The sequence below is a fragment of the Rhinopithecus bieti genome, unplaced genomic scaffold (genome assembly GCF_001698545.2).
Source record: "Rhinopithecus bieti isolate Rb0 unplaced genomic scaffold, ASM169854v2 scaffold_947, whole genome shotgun sequence".
NCBI classification, from domain to species: Eukaryota; Metazoa; Chordata; class Mammalia; order Primates; family Cercopithecidae; genus Rhinopithecus; species Rhinopithecus bieti.
Genome location: NW_016803664.1, coordinates 4,574,636 through 4,592,777, shown reverse-complemented (window position 1 = coordinate 4,592,777; position 18,142 = coordinate 4,574,636). Strand labels below are relative to the sequence as shown.

The following is an 18,142-nucleotide window of genomic DNA, read 5'->3' as shown; positions in this document are numbered from 1 at the left end:
TTATGGAGGCTGTTGCATTTGGATTTTATCCTGCAGAAGTGCCATTATAAATTCCTGAGCATTATAAAGGCTTTAGTGAGTACATACTTTATGCCAGGCACCACTCTCAATGCTTCATATGCATTAACTAATTTCATCTACTCACAATCCTATTAATTATTATCCTAATTTTACATGATAAAATTGTGAGTATTAACACAATGGCAATATACAGGACTAAAAGATGAGACTGACAAGAGTTAGGTTATTTTTATTTACTTACTTATGTCCCTTTTTGACTTAGATAATATTTCAGGTCATTTACAAAACTACATAAATAAGACAAAATAACATGAGTTGAAAGTGGGACAAAAGAAGGAACATTTCTGCTGATGTGACTTGATTCCTGAATGTTAAACTCTGAGTTTTAAATGTTATTTTACTGCAAAACAATATTAACGTAATAGAAATTCAAAGTAAAAAGTTTCCTGTAGTCCTATTATCTCATTAAAACAATGATTTAATTCTTGCTTATATGCATATTCCATTTTTACAAATTTGCAGTAACTGTAGCTAGTATTTTACATTCTACTCTTTTTTCTCAGCATTATGCCATAATTTTTTCCTTTTATTAGAGTCTTATGTGCTTTCTCTCCACTCCCTCAGACTGTACCCAATGTTAAATCCTAGTGTATTTCTCTGTATTTTTTCTCTTTGCTCAGCAATACACATCCAAATATATACACACATATATGGCAAGGGGTATTGCTGAGATGGCAGGGTTTTTAAAAATGGGATCATATGTTTCTGTACACACTGCTTTTCACACTATTTCACAGATATCTTTCTGCTTTAATAGAAATAGTTATAATCCATTTTGATTGCTACATAATATTCCACATAAAATCATTTATCCAGCAATTCTTCTAATGATGGACATGTAGATTATTTTTGTTTTCTGCAAACAATGCTGCAATAAACATCCCAACACATATAACCTCCTTCTACGCTGATTTGTTGTTGTTGTTAGAGGCAAGGTCTCATTATGTTGCCCAGGCTGGTCTCAAATTCCTGGGCTCAAGGGTCCTCCCACCTCAGCCTCCTGAGTAGCTGGGACCACAGGCATGTGCCACCACGTCTAGCTAAAAGTTGTTTAAATTGCTTGTAGAGATGGGGTCTCCCTATGTTGCCCACGCTGGTCTTGACCTCCTGGGTTCAAGCATCTTCTTGCCTCAGGCTCCTAAAGTGCTGGGATTACAGGTGTGAGGCACTGCATTTGGCCTTAATCTCATTTTTTCCATGAACTTTTTGAAGTCCGCTTGCATGTGGTCCAAGAAGGGAATGTAAAAAGAGCCGAAAGTATTTTGAGACACAGACATGGAATAGTTTCTCCTTCAGACAAAAAAAAAAAAAAAAAATTTAGGCCTCAAAGGGAAGATAATAAGCAAAATCAAACTAAGCAAATTATATAGTCTGTTACAAGTTGAAAGTACTATGGAAAAAAATAATGAGGGGAAAGGAGATGGAAAGCAGGGCAGTCAGGGAGAAGCAATTTTTAAAAGATGGTCAGGATAGGTCTCAGTAGGAGGTTGAGGTTTCAGCAAAGACTTGAGGGAAGTCAAGTAGTCAGCCATGTGGATATCCTAAAAGAAAGCGTTCCAGAGGGAGAAAATACAAAGGTCTTGAGGTAAGGGATATGCACTGTATATACCAGGAATAGCAAAGAGGTCAGTGAAACTGGGGCCTCACTGTCTTAAGGACAGAAAAATGGGAGTTTATATATTAATTGCCTTAGCCAATCATGCTATTTTTCTTCCTCTTCACTTCAGTTGCTATGCTGAGTCTTGTGGACATTCATGCAACATGCCCCCTCCTCTTCACCTCCATACAACACCCAGGGTAACTCTTTTGATTTTCCACATCAGTGTCAACTGTGGGATTTTATGACTTCCAAAATATGCCGGAACTATACTGTTTATTTTTTTAGATCATCATCAAGGTCCTGAAGCCAAAAATCTAATTATTATTATTATTATTATTATATTATTTTTAGACAGAGTTTCACTCTTATTGCCCAGGCTGGAGTGAAATGGTGCAATCTCAGCTCACTGCAACCTCCACCTCCCAGATTCAAGCAATTCTCCTGCCTCAGCCTCCTGAGTAGCTAGGATTATAGGTGCCCGCCACTGCACCCGGCTAATTTTTGTATTTTTAGTAAAGACAGGGTTTCACCATATTGGCCAGTCTGGTCTCGAACTTCTGACCTCAGATGATCCACCCGCCTTGGCCTCCCAAAGCACTAGGATTACAGGTGTGAGCCACCATGCCCAGCCCAAAAATCTAATTATATCTTAACACAACTGACTAGGACCAGAGTGCTATTCAAAGGAAGGACTGGAACAATTACTTTTGCAGTTTATAGCAAAAGTGCCAATTTTTCCTTTCCCTATCCAACCAATCCACTTCCCTCACTTCTACAAAACCTACTTTTAGGCCGGGCATGGTGGCTCACGCCTGTAATCCCAGCACTTTGGGAGGCCGAGGCGGGTGGATCATTTGAGGTCAGGAGTTCAAGATGAGCCTGGCCAACATGGTGAAACCCCATCTCTACTAAAAATACAAAAAAAAAAAAAAAAAAAAAAAAATTTAGCCAGGTGTGGTGGCAGACGTCTGTAATCCCAGCTACTCAGGAGGCTGAGGTAGGAAAATCACTTGAACCCAGGAGGTGGAGGTTGCAGTGAGCTGAGGTCAGGCCTCTGAACTCCAGCCTGAGTGACCAAGTGACTCTGTCTCGAAAAAAATTAAAAAATAAAAAATAAAAACCTACTTCTAAACTAACCATGACTAGATAGTCACTGCTGATCAATTCTACTAACTAGGTATAACCAAAGTTATTTATACTGAGAAGTGAATAATTTTAGAAGTTTAAATGTTTTATAAAGAAATTTTAAAACTCTTAATAGCTCCATATAGACTACAGAACAGAAAATTCTTAGTTTGACTTCAAGATTCTCCCCTACCTGGGCTTAAAACTGTTTTACTATCTCCTGTTTTGAGAACTCCCTCCAACCAAGCCAGTCATTCTCCCAAAGCATCATGTTCATTCCCACATCTGCTCCTTTTCCACTTGTTCTCTAAAATGTTCTTTCTTCCAAGGCTTAACTCTATTTCCACCAACTACATAAAGCCTTGTTTCACCACGTCAGTTCATAGTTTTCCCCTCTTCTAACTTCTATCACTTGTCTTGTAGCTCATAGTGTTACGGGATCTTTGGGGTGTCCATTTTCTGGCCAGAAACCTCTGTGGCCACAGTGCCTTTGCCCGAGTTCTTGTCCTGCATCCAGGAAGAATGAGGTACGTGGACAATGAAGGGTGAAAAAGACAAAGATGAGCTTTATTGAGTGTTACAGCAGCTCAGAGACCTGCAGTGGGTAGTTCCTCTCTGTAGGCAGGTCGTCCATCGAGTATTCAGTTCTCAGTAGAGAGGAGGCCCTGGAGAGGGTGGCTCCTCTCTGCAACTGATCGTCCTGATGTCTGCAGCTCTCAGAAGAGAAGAGGCCCTGGAGAGGGTGGCTCTTCTCTGCCCACAGGTTGTCTCTGCAGCTCTCTGCAGAGAGGGTAAGTCCTTTCTGCAACTGGTTGTTCCGTCATCTCCAACTATCAGCAGAGAGGGTAGCTTCTCTCTTAGGCTGGTTGACCCATAGGTCTCTGTCCTCTTGGTCCTCTGGCAGTCCTCTGCCCTGCTCTGGGTGAGTCCAGGGCTTTTACGGACCTCAGAGGGAAGTACATGCCAATTGGTCCATGGACAGCCATGGCAGGCCAGAAGATGCACCATGAGTCCCTACTCCAGTCTGCAGGACTGGCAGCCTGGACCCCTGTCTTCAGGCCCTCCCTGACCTGAAGGTGGGGGTCTTACTGGGGACTCACCCTCTTCTACCCAGGAATCAATCTGCCTCCCGCTGCCATTCTTGGCCCCAAGCCCGCTCTGACATTGGAGCAGGGCATGAGAGTGGAGAGAGGCCAGGCGGTGGGAGCAGACCCTCCTGAGCTTGCAGGGATTGCGGTAGGGTGTCTAGCTGGTCCCCCAAGGATGCAGGCTGCAGAGATGCCCACAGGTCCTACACCTGGAAGGGCAGCCACAATGGCACCAGGGGCTCCTGCATCAACTCAGAAGGGGCGGGGCTCCCACAGGCTTCATGGAGTGTGCAGCCCTAGTCATACCTCCCTGCTGCAGCTGGCTGCCATCAATAGGGCAAACTCAAATTTTTCTGAACTTCCCCAAACACATACACACACACGCGACTCTTTCAAAATTTATATATAATCAAACTGGTTTTCCATGATTGGATCCTGTTATCACTGATGACTATTTATACACATAAATTTTGGATACATACAATGGTTAATTATAGCAGTAAGTCCCTTACAATGCATTGTATATGTTCTCTTACCCTTACATGCATTTGTTCATCAAATCTTGTGAATTCTACCCTTCAAAAGTTTGTCAATTCCATACACACTTCTTCAGCATTATGTCCTACTGTATGACCTTAACCTCTTCCAACTAGACTATTGCCATACCCCATTAATTGGCTTCAGTCCAATCTTCTCACTTCCAATCCATTCTCTTCATTCCTGAGTAATGTTTTTGTTTTGAGACAAAGTCTTGCTCTGTTGACCAGACTGGAGTGCAGTGGCAGCAATTAGGGCTGACTGCAGCCTCGACCTCTCAGGTCCAAGTGATCCTGCTGCCTCAGTCTCCCAAGTACCTGGGACCACAGGCACACACTACCACACATGGCTAATTTTTCTACTTATCGTAGAGACGAGGTTTCATTACATTGCCCAGGCTGACCTGAGTGCTGTGTCTACACACAAATCTAACCTTATTCTTCTGGTTAAAACTTCTGGTGACTCCAAACCCTTTAGCTTGGTGAGACCCTCTCAAATCCGCCCTATGGAAGCTCAGTAATAATCAACCAAAATAAAAGAGTGGCAGCAGCTGCTGCCCCAGTTCGCCTTTACACAGATTGATCTCAACCAGTTCCCCAATATGCCTGTGCATAATTTTCCCATTGCTAGAAATGCCCTATTTCTCTTTGCCATATGCACGCTCCCTCTTATTTCAAGGTCCAGCTCAAAAGTCACCTCCTGTCTTCCTCTGATGCTCCTGAGCAGGGCTGGCTGAATCCCTGCCTCTTTACAATAAGCAAATACAGTCTTTTTAAAATTTCTTTTCTTTTTTTTTTTTTTTTTCTGAGACCTTGTCTCGCTCTGTCACCTAGACTGCAGTGCAATGGTGCAATCTTGGCTCACCCAAACCTCCGCCCCTTGGGTTCATGCAATTCTCCTGCCTCAGCCTCCTGAGTAGCTGGGATTACAGGCAGGCGCCACCACACTTGCCTGATTTTTGTATTTTTAGTACAGACGGGGTTTCACCATGTTGGCCAGGCTGGTCTCGAACTGCTGACCTCAAGCAATCCACCTGCCTCGGCCTCCCAAAGTGCTGGGATTACAGGCGTGAGTCAACACGTCCAGCCAGAATAATATTTTACAGCAATTACACTGCACTGCTTAGATAATTATTCCTATGCCGCCTCCTCCCCCAACAAGGTGCGTGCCTTCAACACAGAACTGTCTTGTTTCTGTCTATTCCGTAGCCTCTCAGGCAAAGCCAGGGTCTGGCACAAGCCAAGGACCGAGTGACTACCTGCGGAACATAATTAATAGAATTGCGTCTGGGGTTCCTGGAGGGTGGGCCTTGGCTGGGCGGATCCCAGGAGCCTGGCGTCTCCCAGGGGAGGCGCTCACCTCAGAGCGGGTCTAAGAGGGCCCTGCCTGCCACACTAACCGCCAAGCCTGGTCAAGAAGCTCAGGGAAGCCGCGTAGCCACTGCCCGCCTGGGTCAGGGCGGTGACGAAGCCTGACTGATAATAACAGCTGAACTTGACTAACAGACTGACCTAGGGTTGGAGCGGGTCCCAACCAACTGCCTGACGGCCCAAAGTTAGTAAGAAGGGATGGCAGGCCTTGTCATCTTCGAAGGAGAGGAAGGGCAGCAAAGGAATTCCTGTAGCGTTCCTACGCGCACTTCGCGCCTCTTCTCAAGCGGAGCAGGAAATGAAGTGGACAAACCCGCCGGGAGACTCGCCGAGTGCGCGCGCGCAGCAGCCCATTTTCCCGCCCCCAACGCGGCCCGCCCTTTTACCCAGGCCCTACGCGAGCTTCGCCGAGTACGCGTGCGCGGCAGCTTTCTCCCTCCCCCCCGCCACTCACGTGGCCCCACCCTCTCACCCTAGACAGACGGAAACCTCCTGGGGTGTCCACGTGAGCGCGCGTGAGCCCGCCCCCCCAGTCACGTGATCGCTGACTCCCGGCGTTCTCCACTACGGCTTACCTACCTCCCTCGCCCGGAACCGGCGATATGGCTGCCGCTGTGCCCCGCGCCGCGCCTCTCTCCCCGCTGCTTCCCCTTCTCCTGGGCTTCCTGCTCCTCTCCGCTCCTCATGGCGGCAGCGGCCTGCACACTAAGGGCGCCCTTCCCCTGGATACGGTCACTTTCTACAAGGTAACAGGGTCGTGGGACGTCGCGCGCAGGTGCTGTTGGGCCGCCTGGAAGAGCGCGCGCCCGTGGATAGACGCTGAACACCTGGAGCTGACGGGAGGTGGTCTGTAGCAATGGTCCCAGGGCTTCCCAGCGTCCTACAGGCCTAGTGGACTCTGAGCCTGGGGAATGTTATGACCACCGGGCATGCACGCTTCAGGGCCCTGGCGCACCCGTGCTTTTGCAGCATTTATACTTGCATCCTCCCTTGCAAAGATGCAGCCGAGGGAACTGGGTTCCCCTTCCCTTCACCTAGGGGGAGAGGGTGGTGCGTGGAGAGATCCAACCCTCGAGTCCCAAGTGGGAGAACCGGAGGGCGGTGCGAGGTCGACGCCACCGGGCTCCCGGCTGTGGTAGCGGGGAGGGGTTGGCGGGGAGAAATGCAGGCGCGTTAGCCGGCGTGTTCGCGCCCCTCTTCCCCAGGGATGGATTGCAGCCTGCTTTGCATATGCAAACAATGATCAGATATCATATATCTTGAATAGTGCAAGCGTGAAGAATAAGCTTCAGTTCAGCCACCCTGAAAAGCAGGGGCCCCCAACCACCAGGCCTGTCGGTGGCCTGTTAGAAACCGGGCGGCACAGCAGGAGGTGAGCAGCACGTGACCGAGCATTACATCCTGAACTCCACCTCCTGTCACATCAGCTGCGGCATTAGATTCTAATAGGAGCACGACCTTTATTGTGAACTGCGCATGTGAGGGATCCAGGTTGTGTGCTTCTTATGAGAATCTAATGCCTGATGATCTGAGGTGAAACAGGTTCATGTCGAAACCACCCAACCCCCACCCACATGGAAAAATTGTCTTCCATGAAACCAGTCCTTGGTGCCAAAAAAGTTGGGGATAGCTGTTGTAGAAAACATCTTGGGTTTGGCAACAAAATGAATAAATTGGGTCAAGGCATGGAAGAATTTGCCACTACCTCTGCCCCTCCCCCTTCCATTTTTGCAGAATTAGGGATCCTGGCCTGGGTAAATGGACGGTTGGAAATGGTGGCAGAATGCAATACCGCAGTCCCAGTCCCCTCCTCTTGCACCTGTCTTCACCCACGAGCAGCTTTTAACTTCTTCTAGAAGATGGGCAAGCTTAGTGTTGCGAGAGAGCCAGTCATTTCATTTTTAGGTTTTGTACTCATTATGGGGAAGTGAAACCAAGAAGTAGTTTTCTCCAGTGGTTGAAGTCTTCCCTATTTTCAAGCATTCCCTGTCATGGACTTGGCACTTGTAGCTCATTCAAGGCAAAGTTTCAAGAATTTAAAAGTGTAGGCCGGGCATAGTGGCTCACGCCTATAATCCCAGCACTTTGGGAGGCTGAGGTGGGTGGATCTCCTGAGGTCAGGCGAGACCAGCTTGACTAAAAAGGTGAAACCCTGTCCCTACTAAAAATACAAAAATTAGCTGGGCGTCGTGGCAGGCACCTATAGTCTCAGCTCCTCAGAAAGCTGAGACAGGACAATTGCTTGAACCTGGGAGGCAGAGGTTGCAGTAAGCCAAGATTGCACCACTGCACTCCAGCCTGGGCGACAGAGCGAGACTCCATCTCAAAAAAAAAAAAAAAAAAAAAAAGTGTGGGCCGGGTGCGGTGGCTCATGCCTATAATCCTGGCACTTTGGGAGGTGGAGGTGGGTGGATCACCTGAGGTCAGGAGTTGGAGACCAGCCTGGCCAACATGGTGAAACCCTGTCTCTACTAAAAATACAAAGATTAGCTGGGCGTGGTGGTGGGCCCCTGTAATCCCAGCTACTGGGGAGGCTGAGGCAGGAGAATCACTTGAACCCGGGAGGCGGAGGTTGCAGTAAGCTGTGATCATGCCATTGCACTGCAACAAGAGCAAAACTCTGTCTCAAAAAAAAAAGGTGTAGGTATGGCTGGTTGGTTGTCAGGCACACTCAGACACACCCTGCAGCACCCTGTGCTTTGGGGGCCTTTATTGGCAAAGTGACACCCCTACCCTACCCTGCTCCATGGGAATGAGATAATATCACAGAACAAGTGTAACCTAAAGGGAAACTTTGCACCATAAAGCTAACAGTGTTTACTATTATCACCCTAATCTAGGTCAACATTACAATAGCCTCTTCTCTGGTCTCCCTGCTTCTACTCTTGAGTCTCCACACAGTAGCTTAAGTCCTACATGACCTGACTCCTGGCTTCCCTTTCATCTCCCAACCATTCTCCTCCTGTCTTTTGAATATTCCTTGCTCTTTACTGCCTTAGGATGTGTTGCACTAGTTGTTCCTTGTGACTGGAATATTCTCTACCCAAAGTTTGAAAGGCTAGTTGGTTACTTGTCATCATTCAGACTTAGGTTAAGTGTTTTTTTCTTAGAATTCTTCCTTGATTTATCTTCCCCCCAGTCTAAAGTGCCAGTCACGTTAATCTGTTTTATTTCTCCATACAGCACTCGTCAGTGATTTTTTTAAAATCCATTTTGCTATCTTTCTCTCTCACTGGAATATTATGTGCTCATGAAGAAGCTCCTTGTCTGTTTTGTTCCTGATCATCTGCACTGCATAGAAGATTACCTGTCTCATAGAAGGTGCACAATAACTAATTTGTTGCATGAATGAACAAAACGTTTTCTCCAGTGTCTTTTCAAATCTTTTCTTCATCACCATTGAACCAAAGGGAAATGTACTAGTGTTTTGTCTGGCAGCCTTGTTCCACACTTTGCTTTTCGGTGATTTCCAGTATCTTTTTTTGTTGTTGTTTCTTTACCTTCACCATCACTAGACTGTTAGCTTCATGATCTAAGAGATCCCATTTTGTTCCCTGCTGTGTTCACTTAGTATGGTGCCTGGCACATGATAGGCCCTTAGTAACTTTTTATTCAGTGAACGAATGAATGAATAATGAACTTATCTATACTTTAAAGAAGTGAGTTGCCTGATTATAGGTAATGGTAGAGCTGATTCCTACCAGCCCATTGGACACCAAGGGCTGGTAGGAAGTAGATGAGGAAAATAGATTTTTAAAGCTATCATTAAGAGATAACAGACCTCTTTGGGAGGCCAAGGTGGGTGGATCACAAGGTCAGGAGATCGAGACAATCCTAGCTAACACAGTGAAACCCTGTCTCTACTAAATATACAAAAAAATTAGCTGGGCGTGGTGGCAGGCGCCTCTAGTCCCAGCTACTTGGGACGCTGAGGCAGGAGAATGGCGTGAATACGGGAGGCGGAGCTTGCAGGGAGCCGAGATGGCGCCACTGCACTTCAACCTGGGCGACAGAGTGAGACTCTGCCTCAAAAAAATAAATAAGTAAATACATAACAGACTAAGATAACAAGAGAAAATTCTTTATGCGAATGTTTGCCATTCAAAACCATTCCGCCTTACCCTTGTAACTAAGAATAGTGGAAGTAAAAGGTGGAGATCTCTGAATTATATTTTAATGTTAGACCACCGTATAATTATTAATATTATTCCATAATACAAATGCAGGCCCTTGAAAGTAGGTATCCTGTGTTGTGCTTTTTAAACAAGTGCTTCTCCCCTTCCCCAACATGTAGCATCTGCTACAAAACCTGTCAGAGTATTGTTCATTCATCAGATATTTTCAGAACATCTGCCACATTCCAGACACTGTTGGGCACTAGGGATACAGCAGAAAACAGGTCAGACAAGGTTCTTATTCTCATAAATGTATATTCTAGTGGAGAGGATGGAAAACAAGCAAATAAGGATTTCAGAGAGTGAGTAATGCACTGAAGAAAATACAGCGGGGTAATGATACCAGGGTATGATGAAAATGAAGCCATATCAGACAGTCTGATTGGAGGAGTCCCCAGTAGCAGGGGACATTTGAACTGAGCCTTCAATGATAAAGAGATAACCATGAAAAGAACTGGGGAAAGGACATTCCAGCCAGCAGAGAGCAAATGAAAAAGCTCTGAGTGGGAGTAAGTTTCATATGCTGAACTGAAATAAGGCCAGTTGGGCCAGAGGGATGTGATCTCATTTGTATTTTAAGTCTTTCCTGCTTTTAGGCCTCTAGAGCTCAGGCTTTTTGGCATTTAAAGATGACCTGTTCTGGTGTCTTCTCCTCCCTCCTTTGTGTCCCTAAACAGTGTTAAATATTTTTAAAAACCAAGAGGACATCAGTACAGGGTAAAGGACAAAGACTAACAAGAACATTGTATCTTTTTTTTTTTTTTTTTTTTTTAGATGGAGTTGCACTCTTGTCACCCAAGCCAGAGTTCAATGGCACGATCTCGGCTCACTGCAACCTCCACCTCCCAGGTTTAAGCAATTCTCCTGCCTCAGCCTCCCGAGTAGCTGGGATTACAGGTGACCGCCACCATGCTCAGCTAATTTTTGTGTTTTTAGTAAAGACGGGGTTTCGCCATGTTGGCCAGGCCTCCCAAAGTGCTGGAATTACAGAAGTGAACCACTGCGCCCAGCTCCGAACATTGTATCTTTGCCTTCAGCCAGAATTATGTCAGCTTGACATAATTTTTTTTTCTTTTGAGAGAGAGAGAGAGAGAGATGGGGTCTCACTCTGTTAAACAGGTTGGATTACAGTGGTGCAGTTGTAGCTCACTGTAACGTCTGACTCCTAGGCTCAAGTGATTTTCCACCTCAGCCCCCTGAGTAGTTTAGCTGGGAATACAGGTGTGTCCACTCGTGCCTGGCCAATTTTTTTTTTTTTTTTTTTTTTTTTTTTGAGGCGGAGTCTCGCTCTGTCGCCCGGGCTAGAGTGCAGTGGCCGGATCTCAGCTCACTGCAAGCTCCGCCTCCTGGGTTCACGCCATTCTCCTGCCTCAGCCTCCCGAGTAGCTGGGACTACAGGCGCCCGCCACCTCGCCCGGCTAGTTTTGTATTTTTTAGTAGAGACGAGGTTTCACCGTTTTCGCCAGGATGGTCTCGATCTCCTGACCTCGTGATCCGCCCGTCTCAGCCTCCCAAAGTGCTGGGACTACAGGCTTGAGCCACCGCGCCCGGCCTTTTTTTTTTTTTTTTAAGCCAGCTGTGTTGTCCAGGCTGGTCTTGAACTTCTGGCCTCATGTGATCCTCCCACTTCAGGCCCACAAAGTGTTGAGATTACAGGTGTGAGCCAGCATGCTCAGCCGTGACATGATTATTTACAGTGATTGCTTGTGATGAAAAAACTCGATGATACGGATCACTTGGATTAGGAAAACAAAAAGTTGATGGAAGTGAGGAAGGCAGTGTTACACTAAAGTGGCTGGTTAGATAAAACTTGTGCATTGGGAGAAACCATCAAAAGAAGTCCTTGACTTCCTCAGTAAGTTAAATGTAGACTTAGCATATGACCTCCACAGTTCCACTTGTAGGTATATACCCAAAAGAGTGGAATACAGGTTGCCAGGCGCAGTGGCTCACGTCTCTAATCCTAGCGCTTTGGGAGGCCAAGGCGGGTGGATCACGAGATCGAGACCATCCTGGCTAACATGGTGAAACCCCGTCTCTACTAAAAATACAAAAAATTAGCTGGGCGTGGTGGTGGGTGCCTGTAGTCCCAGCTACTTGGGAGGCTGAGGCAGGAGAATAGCCAGAACCAGGGAGGCGGAGCTTGCAGTGAGCCGAGATGGCGCCACGGCACTCCGGCCTGGGCGACAGAACAAGACTCTGTCTCAAAAAAAAAAAAAAAAAAAAAGTAGAATACAGGTGTTCAAACAAAACATGTTATGTTATGTGAATGTTCATAGCAGCACTATTGACAGTAGCCAAAAGGTGGAAACAACCCAAACATTCAGCTGATGAGTGAATAAATAAAATGTGGTCTATCCGTACAATATAATTTATTTGGCTGTAAAAAGTAACAATGTAGCAATACATGGTACAACATGGATACACTGAAAACATGCTTGGCCGGCGCGGTGGCTCACGCCTGTAATCCCAGCACTTTGGGAGGCCAAGGTGGGTGGATCACCTGAGGTCGGGAGTTTGAGACCAGCCTGACCCACATGGAGAAACCCTATCTCTACTAAAAATACAGAATTAACCAGGCTTGGTGGTGCATGCCTATAATCCCAGCTACTTGGGAAGGCTGAGGCAGGAGAATCGCTTGAACCTGGGAGGCAGAGGTTGCGATGAGCTGAGATCGCACCATTGCACTCCAGCCTGGGCAACAAGAGTGAAACTCCGTCTTAAAAAAAAAAAAAAGAAACATGCTAAATGAAAAAAGCCAGACACAAAAGGCCACATACTGTACATTTCCATCAGAATAGACAAATCTATAGAGACAGAAAATACATTAGTGGTTGCTGGGGCTGGGAGGAGGAAGACTGGGGAGTGACTGCATAATGAGTATGGGGTTTCCTTTTGGGATGATGAAAATGTTCTGGCACTGGATAGTAGTGATGGTTGCACATTCTTAATGCACTGAATCACACAGAATGTACACTTTTAAATGGTTACAATGGCAAATATTATGTGAATTTTACTGCAATTAAATATCTCACCCCGACAGTTTAAAACCCAGAGATCTAGCCAGAGAGAAGTGTAGTCTAGGGAGAGCACATTGTCCCAAGCCTGGCCTCTCACTAACTTAACTGCCCTGAAATTGCTGGGTTCAGACTCCGGCCTGTCTGGCCAAAGTGTCCTCCATGATGCCAACTCCTTTGTAGGTAGTTTTGTTTATTTTTGTCAGATTTCTTGTTCAAGGTTTACTGAGAAAGGCCTCCTGGGATGATGAGCATGACAGGGGCTGATGTAGTGTGCAGAGGGTCTGCTTCACCTAACTGAAAGGAACCCTGCAGGAGAAGGCCTTATTATGTCTGCAGCCTTGTTTATTCTGGACAGGGTTGTGTATATCTTTGATTAGTGTGAACAGGTACTAATGGGGTGCCCTGCACATTGCTGGCACTCACTAAATTGTTAAATGAGTCAATGGGTGAATGAATAAATATTAATTTGTGAGAGCTTGCCTCCCTTGTGGGCTTGTTTCCACTCTATTTCTTAAACAGGGGCCCCTTGGGAAGGGGAATTAGCCCCAAAAGTCCCTGGAACACCCACTTGCTCAGCTCTATACGCCCTCAGGTCATTACCAAAAGCAAGTTCGTCTTGGTGAAGTTCGACACCCAGTACCCCTACGGTGAGAAGCAGGATGAGTTCAAGCGTCTTGCTGAAAACTCGGCTTCCAGCGATGATCTCTTGGTGGCAGAGGTGGGGATCTCAGGTATGGACAAGTCCAGGATGGCTGGGGAGGGCAGAGAGGGAGGAAGCTAGAAATCGTTTCCACTTGGAAGAGGAGTACCCAGCATCTTTCCTTCTGAGCCACCCTCAAGGAGTATAAGTAAACAGGTTCACGGCCTCTAAAGGAATCTGGTGCCCATAGTAGGCTTAACCTGAGCAGATTCTGGGACCATGGAATCTCAGCTCAGCCGTGCAGGTGCCTGAAGGGAAGGGAACCCCTCTTCCTTCATATTCCACCCCTCTCTGACATCAAACTGTGAGAACTTTGAGCTCTCCTTGCAGGGAACACTGGGCAGAGGGGGTGCTATGTCCCCTAGGGGACTGCATAGTCAGTTCTGTCTTCATTTCAGCTTCTGTACCAAAACTGTTTGGTTTTGGCTTTAGCTCAAATGCACTGATGCCATCACTAATCCAGGGGCACTTCCCAACCACAGTGATAGCTTCAGTAGTCGCCAGCATTTAGTGGTCGACAGGGTAAAGATCTGCGCCCCCCCATTGCATTTTAAATCTTCACTTGAACTCTGCCTGAGAAGCAAGATGTATTATCTCCATGTTATACTTCAGGAAAAAAAACTGAAGCTCAAAGCTTAAAGGACTGTGGGCTATGGAGTGGCTCATCCAGAGCTCCACCTAAGTGTTTAGTCCCAGGCAGGGACTTACTTGTCTCACTTCCCTCCCAGCATGGATGCCTCCATTCCGTAGTAAGCTGGGAACTTAGTAGAGAGTCTGGTCCTGGGTAGATAGAGATAGCTGGCACACCTCTCCAGGACAGTCAGTCAGATTTGACTCAACTTTAGGTAACTCCCTTGGTGCTTTTATTAGAAAAATAATAATAGTTAACATTTATCAGATGTTTACTGTGTGCCAGGCCACTGTGTTGAGTGTTCTACATGTGTTTCACCTTTGCAAGAGCTCTATGAAGGAAGTCGCATGTGGTACTATTACCTCTATTGTTTCAAATAAAGAAATGGATGCTTAGAGTAACTTGCTCAAGAATGTGGAATTGTTAAGTGGCAGAACTAGGTTTGGAACCCTAGGCATCCAATACTACCACTACTAGTAGTTGGTCTTAGCCGTTTCTTGGCAAAGTGTAAGAAACCAGTTGTCACAGCATCAGCCCTTGGGGCTGCTACTGCCCGTTAGGAAGGATGTTTTGCAGATACTAACAGCAGCTACCACATATTAAGCATTTAACCCGGCCGAATATGCACATATTCCCTCATCCGGTCCTCCCAACAGCCCCCATGTGGCAGGGACTGTGTTCCTTCCCTTCCACATGCTCCCCTTTCTCACCCAGCTCCAGCCAGACTGGCCTTTGTAATCCTGAAATTTCCTGAGCTTAGTCCTGCCTCAGAGCTTTTGCACTTGCAGTCCTTTCTGCCTGAGACACTCTTCCCAGATCTTCGCGTGGCTGGCTCCAGGACATTCAGGTCCTTTAGCTGATGTCACCTTCACAGGGAGGCCTTCCATGACCACCCAAAGTGGGCTTTCTTACCCACTTTGTCACATCACGCTGTTTTGTTTTCCCTATGCCACTCATCACCTATGTTTATGTGTTTGTTATGTCTCTTCTCTTGCTTAGAAGAATATGAGCTTAATAGTCTTTTTTTCTTTTTTTCTTTTTTTTTTTTTTGAGACAAAGTCTCACTCTGTTGCCCAAGCTGGAGTGCAGGGATGCGATCTCAGATCACTGCAACCTCCACCTCCTGGATTCAAGCGATTCTCCTGCCTCAGTCTCCCGAGTAGCTGGGACTACAGGCACGTGCCACCATGCCCTGCTATTTTTTTTGTATTTTTAGCAGAGATGGTGGTTTCACTATGTTGGCCAGGCTTGTCTTTAACTTCTGACCTCGTGATCTGCCCGCCTTGGCCTCCCAAAGTGCTGGGATTACAGGCATGAGCCACCGCATCCGGCCGAGCTTAATACTCTTAATCACAACTAGACCCTCAGCACCTAGAACAGCATCTGACACATAGTGGGCATATGATAAGTATTCAGAAGAATCTCCATTTTTTCATCTAACAGTTCAGAGTTTAATTATTTGCCTAGTGCTACATGGCTAGGAAGTGGCAGAAGAGGAATTCAAACCCAGGTCTGTATGGTTGCTCCTCACTTTGAACCATTACATGGCCAAGAAAATTCTTCTTCCCCTCAGTGCAGCTAGGTCCCATAGCAATTTTCTGCCCTGAGTTCCTCATGGTCTTGCTTTTTGTGTCTGGTTTCTGCTCACAGATTATGGTGACAAACTGAACATGGAACTGAGTGAGAAATACAAGCTGGACAAAGAGAGCTACCCAGTCTTCTACCTCTTCCGGGATGGGGACTTTGAGAACCCAGTCCCATACACTGGGGCAGTTAAGGTTGGAGCCATCCAGCGCTGGCTGAAGGGGCAAGGGGTCTACCTAGGTATGCCTGGTTGCCTGCCTGTATACGACGCTCTCGCCGGGGAGTTCATCAGGGCCTCTGGTGTGGAGGCCCGCCAGGCCGTCTTGAAGCGGGGGCAGGACAACCTCTCAAGTGTGAAGGAGACTGAGAAGAAGTGGGCCGAGCAATACCTGAAAATCATGGGGAAGATCTTAGACCAAGGGGAGGACTTCCCAGCATCAGAGATGACACGGATTGCCAGGCTGATTGAGAAGAACAAGATGAGTGATGGGAAGAAGGAGGAGCTCCAGAAGAGCTTAAACATCCTGACTGCCTTCCAGAAGAAGGGGGCCGAGAAAGAGGAGCTTTAAAAGGCTGTCTGTGGTTTTCCAGGGTTTGGTGGGGGTAGGGAGGGGAGAGTTAACCTGCTGGCTGTGAGTCCCTTGTGGAATATAAGGGGGTAGTGGGAAAAGTGGTACTAACCCACGATTCCGAGCCCTGAGTATGCCTGGACATTGATGCTGATGTGACCATGCTTGGGATGTCTCTAGCTGGCCTGGGGATAGCTGGAGCACTTACTCAGGTGGCTGGTGAAATGACCCCTCAGAAGGAATTAGTGCTATAGAGGAGAGAGGAGTGTACCGCCCAGTTCTTTGACAGGTGTAATTCTCATTCAATTAAAGTTTCAGTGTTTTGGTTTAAGTGGACCTGAAGCCATTCTGTTGTCTTTTCAAATTATACTTTGGTCTATGACCTGCTTTCCTCTTTGAATCTAAGCTGGTATGGACTCCACTTTCCCAGGGTAATAAACTATCCTCGTAACACTGTGGAAACTGGCATACCTTTGTTATTTTCCAGTGATATTCAGACTGACATGGATTGACTGTTAATGGTAAAGTGTGTTGTCCATTTTCCAGTCCTTAAAACTCAATAGCAGTATTGATGAATACATTGAACCAACATTGATGGACCATGGTGTGATTATTTTCCATGCTCTGTGAGGTACACATAGCAAATTCTTAGTTTTACTGATATATTCTGTGACTTGGATTTACACAGCTAAATGATATAGCCCAGTCCAATCTGAAAATTAAAAAATATTTTCCATCTAAATCACTGTCTGTCTCTAAATAAATACTAACTTCTAGAAGGCAGACTAAAGAGCACTTGTGCCAACATTCACATCTTTTCTTCAGACTCAGCAGTTACCTGCAATAGTGAGCTTCACGACAGCCATACTTTCATATTTAACTATTTATCAGACCACAGCTCCTAAAGTATGTCTAACTGCACCCACACAAAGAATGGAGTTGGCAAATAAGACCTTGAATTATTTTCCTCCATTTTATCCAGGTTGGTATATTTAGTTACTAGAAACAAAAAATAGAGGAAATTCCATGTGTTGAATTGGATGGGACAAAAAATTGTGATAGCTTAGGCTAACTTCAAACCAAGTAGGTAAAAGATGTTTAAACCTAAACATCCACCTGCTGACAGCTTATGTACTCTACATGTGATGAAAGCGTAATAATTTCTACATTTTCCCTTCTCATCACATTAGTTCTCACTGAAACTTTTGGAAGATCTTTTTGGACACTTCTAACTGGTAAATTTGCTTTGGCTGTTCTAGTGTGTACCACGTAAACAGGATCACTTCCAAAGAGCAAAGTATTCACTGTTTTATGGAAATTAGGACTCTAATATTAAATGCATCCAGAGTCCATGAATAAAGACTAATCTTGATTCTCAATTGTAAGAAGCAGGAATGTGACAGTACCTCCATGGGCACAGCACTGGATGCGTTCTGGCTGGGTACGGTTCTTTACAACCCCAGGGCCTTGAGTTGAAGAAACCCGAGCTATTGGGCAGAACTACATTATCGTATGTCAGAGGCCCTTTGTTTGTTAGCCAATAGTTTTCATTAAAGATGAGCCCTCTTTCTAGAGTGTTGTGATTTGCGTATGTCGCATAAAATCCAGTCTTCCCTGACCCAAGTCAAATGGATTCCTTTCCTCTACCTGTTAGCATTTACT

The 18,142-nt window shown here is 46.1% G+C and overlaps 1 protein-coding gene across 2 annotated transcripts; it reads left to right on the top strand.

The window, feature by feature from the left end:
• The first annotated feature begins 6,254 nt into the window (after nucleotides 1–6,254).
• ERP29 (endoplasmic reticulum protein 29) lies at nucleotides 6,255–16,816 on the top strand. 2 transcript variants are annotated; one of them, XM_017847228.1, is made up of 3 exons: nucleotides 6,255–6,547; nucleotides 13,589–13,727; nucleotides 15,978–16,816. In XM_017847228.1, the coding sequence occupies exons 1-3, from the start codon at nucleotides 6,404–6,406 to the stop codon at nucleotides 16,478–16,480; spliced, it is 786 nt and encodes a 261-aa protein (XP_017702717.1). In that variant the 5' UTR covers nucleotides 6,255–6,403; the 3' UTR covers nucleotides 16,481–16,816. The 2 variants fall into 2 exon arrangements, with proteins under 2 accessions (XP_017702717.1, XP_017702722.1); XM_017847233.1 differs by lacking the exon at nucleotides 13,589–13,727 and having other exon boundaries at nucleotides 6,295–6,547.
• The last annotated feature ends 1,326 nt before the right edge of the window (nucleotides 16,817–18,142 follow it).